Source organism: Aptenodytes forsteri, unplaced genomic scaffold, assembly GCF_000699145.1.
Source record: "Aptenodytes forsteri isolate BGI_AS27 unplaced genomic scaffold, ASM69914v1 Scaffold231, whole genome shotgun sequence".
In the NCBI taxonomy this organism is placed as follows: domain Eukaryota; kingdom Metazoa; phylum Chordata; class Aves; order Sphenisciformes; family Spheniscidae; genus Aptenodytes; species Aptenodytes forsteri.
This window is the reverse complement of record NW_008796046.1, coordinates 1021995-1028502: the sequence shown is the minus strand read 5'-3', so window position 1 is coordinate 1028502 and position 6508 is coordinate 1021995. Positions and strand designations below refer to the sequence as shown.

The window sequence follows — 6508 nt, the reverse complement described above, 5'->3', positions numbered from 1 at the left end:
TGTTGGGTTGACGGTTGGACTCGATGATCTTAGAGGTCTTTTCCAACCTCAATGATTCTATGATTCTATGATTCTAAATCTGGATGCTTTTATTCATTACATCATTGAAAACAGCCCTTTCACCTCCAACCCTGGTGTGCTTCCGACCACAAAGCAGCAGCCGTGGGATCTGAATGCATCCCCAGACCAGATTCACCCACTCCAGTTTCAGCCAGGTTACTCTAGGAGAGCATCCATCTCCCCAGCGTGGCTGAGCTGGAGGCTGCTGAGCCCAGGGAAGGAACCAGCACTGCCTCCCGCCAGCTGGTTCCCAACGGGAGGACCCAACGCCCCAAGAGCCACCCACCAGCCCCTGGCCACCACGCAAGGACATGAGTGGTACTCACTGGCTTTCTCCGTTCGTGCAAACTGCCCCGCTATCAACCACGACAGGGCCGTGACCACCGCAAGTGCTCCTATGTGCAAGAAAGGGGCTGTGGCCTGCAGGACACAAGAACAGGAGAGAAAAAATGATGACAAACACCCCAGCACCTTGAAAATTCATTGCTCTTGCAGGCTCCATAGTGCATCAGACCACTCTGTTTCCAGTTAGATTTCACACCATTCCTAGATCAGGCTCCTGCATCTGTTTTGGCCATCTCTTCTTCCAAACCCTACCGCTGCCTTTGGATGAGGGTGGTGAGACACTGGCCCAGGTTGCCCAGAGAGGTGGTGGATGCCCCATCCCTGGAAACATTCCAGGTCAGGCTGGACGGGGCTCTGAGCAACCTGATCTAGTTGAAGATGTCCCTGCCCACGGCAGGGGGGTTGGACTAGGTGATCTTCAAAGGTCCCTTCCAACCCAAACCATTCTGTGATTCTATGAACATACTGAACTGTGTATCACCATGGGGTATCACCATGAGAGAAAGTTTGAGAGGGATCCTCTGAGTCATGCTTTTGTTCTCCAATTACTTGCCTAAATCTTTAAAAAACAAGAAGAGGGAAGCAATTCTGAGAAATGTTAGCCATTTGTGTGAATGTTATTTTTTCCCCCCTGGATTCGTGTGTATTTGCCTACTCCTAAATATACAGCAGTGATCACCAGTAAAACCTCTCAAGCCTTTCATGGGCAAAATATTTTTTGGGCCCCTTTTTGAGGAAGAGGAAAAAAAGGAATAGAAAGCAGGTCTATCAAGAATTTAACAGTTTGTAACTAGTTTCCTCTAACACTTATATAGCCCTGCAGCATACCACAAGTCTTTCTTAAAACAGGACCAGAGCACAGAAGTTGCATTCTTTTTTAGATATATTTAAATTTATATGCAACGTAAAACCAAACCCAGAGTACTCCTCCCATAGGACCGGGAAGAGCATGATGCTCCAGGCCTGGACACCAACATCCAGAGCATTGCCAGCCAAACCAAGTGGAGGAATTGCCCTCTCCCTCCAGCAACTCTGAGTCACGCTCAGCCTCAGTACTTTTTCCACCTCTAACTCTGTAGCCAAGCCCTGGTTTGAGTTTAAAGGAAAGAGCCCAGGAGATGGAGACAAAGTCACATGGTGGCCTTGAGAACTCCATGGGAGTTTTGCTGCAAATTTTCTCATTGCCAAAATTTCAATTTTGGGAGTGATAAACATCAAGACAGGGTTTTATACAGTAGAAAGACACAAAGTCCATGACATGTAGCTGCACTGGTCCCTTTCCCCACCCAGAGAAGCATCCTTGCAGACAACTTACTTGCAGTGAAATAAATACCATCTCCCATTCGTCGTCCCAAAGCTGTGCTATCGATGACATGGTCACCACGGTAGTTATCAAGGTTGTCATCAGGCCAATCTACAACAAATACGAGAGTATTTACGTACTGGAGCCTATCATTATCATAGAAGTTTTACAGATTGGGAAATGGAGAGAGTAAACTTTTGTACGTAATAAATGGCCTAAAACAACTAGCCTTAGGACCCACAGTGAAAGAGGTTGGGCTTGCGTGCTGACCCAGCATAACCTCCCCTTTCCCCCACTGAAGATACAACACTGGGCTAAATAGTCCCAGGAGGGCACATCTCATGGATGATCTCTCACTTTCTTCACACAGTGGCCAATGGCATGGAAAGATCGGGTGATCCGCCCTGCCAACAAACTGGATCAGAAACAGCTTAAATACAGATTGGGTTCTGCCAGGCAATTTCAGGAGATGATCCCAGATTCTCCTGGCCCTGCTGCAACAGCTTGTGATGCACCAGCTCTGTGGGAGGTTGGTGGACTTCGCTCAACTTGACTCTCCAACACTTCTGTTGGGGATAAAACTTGAACACACCCAACAGACAACGAACATCGCACTTCTCAGTAAAGGGTGAACATGTGTGCAAGCAAGGCTGTGCATCCCCATCTCTGAGGTGGTTCAGCACAACTTTGTGCATGGATGTGACTTCACCTGGGTCTGAAACAGCAACAACTGTGCAGTCAGCATCCAAGCCATGTTGGCAGAGCAGTTATAACAGATATTGCAGCTTGAGAAGAGGCTCTGGACGACAGTGGCTGAACTGAGATGGCAGAACAAGACCCAGTCCATCAGCCACTTCCCCCAGCCTCCCTCTCCTTCCACATGGAAGCACTCAGAAGTCTGAGCAGAGCAGTCAGAAAGAAAATGTCACCTCCATTTTGAAGGTAAAAAGTTCAAACCATCAAAAACTGCCATAGAAATAACTCCAGCTCTAAAGACCTAAAATCTAGGCTGGCTGTCAAAAAATAGTTCACCATCCTCCGCCTCTCCATCTGGTATCTCAGTCTCTGCTGTGCCACATGGATTAAAAGGACACTGCTGCGCTGTGCCTCAATCTCATGTACTGTCTAGATCTGAAATCTGTGGGAGACTCGGGCAGAAAAGGCCAACTGATACGTAACTTCTAGGACGCACAGGACATCTTTAGACTGATTTCAGATTTACTTAATACCTTAGACAAGCAAATAAAAAACCCCACATTCCCAACGTTTACAGAAACCACTTTTGTACATAAGGACAGGGTTTCTTTCTAGTTTAGCCCTCGGTTCCCACCTGCTATTCCTCTCCTGGCTGCCCACAGACCAACCTGCCAACAGCATGAGAGGTGTCCGTAGGACAGCAGCAGCTTACCCTGAGCCTCCAACTTTCGGGGAACATGAACAAAGCACATGGGGCAGCAGGAGGGGCCAAGAGATCCAGCTGCCCCAGGTTGAAGAGGATCCCCGAGCCAAGAAGCTGCATTCAAACCACCTGCTAACCCTCAGTAACCCATTTCTGCATATCCAAGGAAGGATGGGATTTCCTTGCCTATTTAAAAGATACCTCCCAGCTACCTATAATGGCAAGCCACACTATTTCAAGATATTTCCTCATTAAGAACTCTGAATTAATAAAGCACAAAGCAATGCATGTGGACAATTGCACCTTGCCACGGGGCCCTGCATGCAGTAGTCATTGTGCTCCCCCATCCTGTGGTCAGACCTCTGGGCCGCCTGCCAGAGTGTTACACCAGCACACAACCGGGACTGAATCTACTTTTCATCCATTTTATATCCCCCAGAGCTGAACTCCAAATTCAGCAGTGACAGAAGACTCTGTCAATTATATTTCTTCAGTATAGCCCTAATTCCCCTTGATGTCGCTGCCCAGTGCAGCCCAGAGGTATCAAGTGTATCTCCATTTCATGATTTCCTCTTCCCATCAGCTCTGATTTATTGCTTCTTACCCTCCCCCACGCATCTCCAACTTGGCTTACGATCCTTAGCTCTTTTTGCAGGATTACAGGAGAAAATTGGAAGGAATCGTGCTATTTGCACATACCAGCCTTTCCCATGTGTTTTAATCTATATTTGAAGGTAATTCAGCATGGTTGCAGAGAAGAATATTAACTTAATCCAGTCTCTTATCTAAACCTCCTTAGAAAGCTGAGGGAGGTGTGGGGAAGGGAAGAGAGAGACAGAGCAATCACATCTGAGGTGTGATTAAAGGTGGACTTTTTTGGAAGAAGGGAAGGAAGGGTGGGTTTCTGTAGGCAAGAACTAACTGATCTCCACCAACACATTCCTCTTCTGGACTTACTCATCCAAACCCACCAGCCACCTGGAGCGTGTCTGAAAAATACCATTTCCCCCGATGAAGAAACATATGTTAGACTCAAGAATCGACAATTTATTTTCCAGCAGCAGTCAGACGGCCCCCACCCCCTCTTTGCTGAAGGTAATTCAGCATGGTTGCAGAGAAGAATATTAACTTAATCCAGTCTCTTATCTAAACCTCCTTAGAAAGCTGAGGGAGGTGTGGGGAAGGGAAGAGGAGCAATGAGCAATCACATCTGAGGTGTGATTAAAGGTGGACTTTTTAGGGAAGGAAGGGTGGGTTTCTGTAGGCAAGAACTAACTGATCTCCACCAACACATTCCTCTTCTGGACTTACTCATCCAAACCCACCAGCCACCTGGAGCGTGTCTGAAAAATACCATTTCCCCCGATGAAGAAACATATGTTAGACTCAAGAATCGACAATTTATTTTCCAGCAGCAGTCAGACGGCCCCCACCCCCTCTTTGCATTGCATCCCCTCCTCCCAGGGAAGCGCAATTTCTACAGTTTCTATACAAAAAAAAGAAAGAGAGGGCAGGGAGGTCTGTGGTCTCCCTGTCCTGGGGGGTGGTACATCTGTTCAGGCTCTGATCCTGCAAGACCTTGTCATGTGCAGAACCACCCATTTCAGGAGGAGCTGTGTATTGGCAGATTCAGGACTGGTCCCTTAATTACCTGTTAGCAGATCGCCAGTTACAACTGAATCCTGCCAAGCCATTTTCTTTGGCACCGTCTCTCCCCGCAGTTTGCTACATACCCTTCCTCTCCCCTTCTGTGCTCCAAGCACCAGATCTGCATCTTCTCTTACATTTCACGGGGAATTTTCTTTCAAACTGCTTTACATACAAATCAGGACCTCCTTGGGTTCCAGCAAACCACAACCTGCATGTTGCACACCCCCAGTTTTAACAACTACATCTTCTCCCAAGGCTTTTCCACAGTCAGTTCCTCCAAGCACACCCTGAAAAGCTTCACATCTGCTCAGCCCCTCCTCCAGGGCTGGGTTCAGCACAGAAAGGAGCACCAGAGAGGTTCATAATGGAGTACCACACTGAGCCGAGACCAAAGTCAAGCTGCTCTAATGACACGGTGTTTCTCAATCTCCAAAAGTGGGCCCCCTGTCAGCAGGTACCCCACAGCATTTCACCAACCACAGAGCAAAGTTATTGTCCCCAGGCTTTTCCTGCCCCTACTGTGCAATTCGCTCAGTCCTCTGAGATGAGGACACACGCACCGCAGACATCTAAAGTTTACGCTCTTTCCAAAAACACCACGAAAGCAAGTACCACATACACCACCTGCTCCTTAGACTCCTGTTTTATTGAGATCCTGCTTCTTTCCAAGCTGAGAAGAGCCATTTACCTTGTGAAGCCAGTGCAGGTTCATTTGCTGTCCCACAGCTATGTGACATAGTGCTAGTATCTGGGAGGAAGAAATCAAGAGTCAGACAATGGCACATCACAACCATCAAGTGTTTGCACGTGCAGGAACACACCACCGCCCCAAAACATAACCCAACAGGCCAGGGCAGAAAGCAGGGCTGGGGTGGGGATGGGTCCAGCAGACAACACCTAGCTCATCTGTACAGACAGATCCTCTCCAAAGCCAAAGACGTGGAAGGAAAGACCGGCCTCCAAGAGGCAAGGAGTTGGAGAGTCTAGTCCATGGCTGCACAGCTCCTGGGATCTCAGGACGCGCTGACTACACGGGGCCAGGTACTGGCATACTACCTCAATGGACACCACCTTGGAGGTCCCAGCACCGTGGGATGAGGGGAAACAACCTGTACTTGTGATTGGCAGATACACCAAAGTGGGGCTGGGGCCATAACTAAGGGAAACAAAAGCTGTATTTCTCCTCAGACCAGCTGCACCGCCAGTATCAGGGTCTCTGTCCTTGCTCTTGATCATCTGAGGTGAAAGACCATGCATTTATTTTAGGTAACTTAAGGCTAAGAGAGAGAGGCTAAGGCTAAGAGTGAAATCACTTCTGAAAGGAGAACTGCTCGAGTCATAGGTGGACTGAAAAGGTCATACCCTTTTTAAAACAAACGCACAAACCTTTAGGAAATGGCATTTTATTCTACTCACCAGTAACACTGTAACGTACGTAAAGCCAGCAGCAGTTGTTACAAGTATTGGAATGGACCAGTCACTCCAATATCCCATTTGGTTATATAAAAACCTGAAAGATAAGTGCGAAGCACAGATTAAGAAGAGATTCAACACCATAGCGACTTCACTAGGATTAGACAAAACTTTAGAAAATGAACCTTTCCATTTCCACCGTACAGACGAGAGAGAGGCAGCAAAAAGAACAAGTCACTCTGAAACAAAATCCAGTGTTTGTGCTTTAATCCCTCGTGGGGAATTAACTCTGCAAAGAGGAATCAATTATGTCAAACACAGCAACAGCGTTACTTGGG

General features: G+C 47.5%; 1 protein-coding gene across 1 annotated transcript in view; it reads right to left on the bottom strand.

The window, feature by feature from the left end:
• Positions 1-6508, bottom strand: part of GDPD5 (glycerophosphodiester phosphodiesterase domain containing 5) — a 124089-nt gene that overhangs the window by 38090 nt on the left and 79491 nt on the right. Inside the window, exons 3-6 of the mRNA XM_019473890.1 lie at positions 6174-6267; positions 5446-5505; positions 1721-1819; positions 387-480 (exon numbers count right to left, since the gene is read on the bottom strand). Coding sequence (XP_019329435.1) covers positions 387-480; positions 1721-1819; positions 5446-5505; positions 6174-6267 — 347 coding nt within the window. The remainder of the gene's footprint in view (positions 1-386; positions 481-1720; positions 1820-5445; positions 5506-6173; positions 6268-6508) is intronic.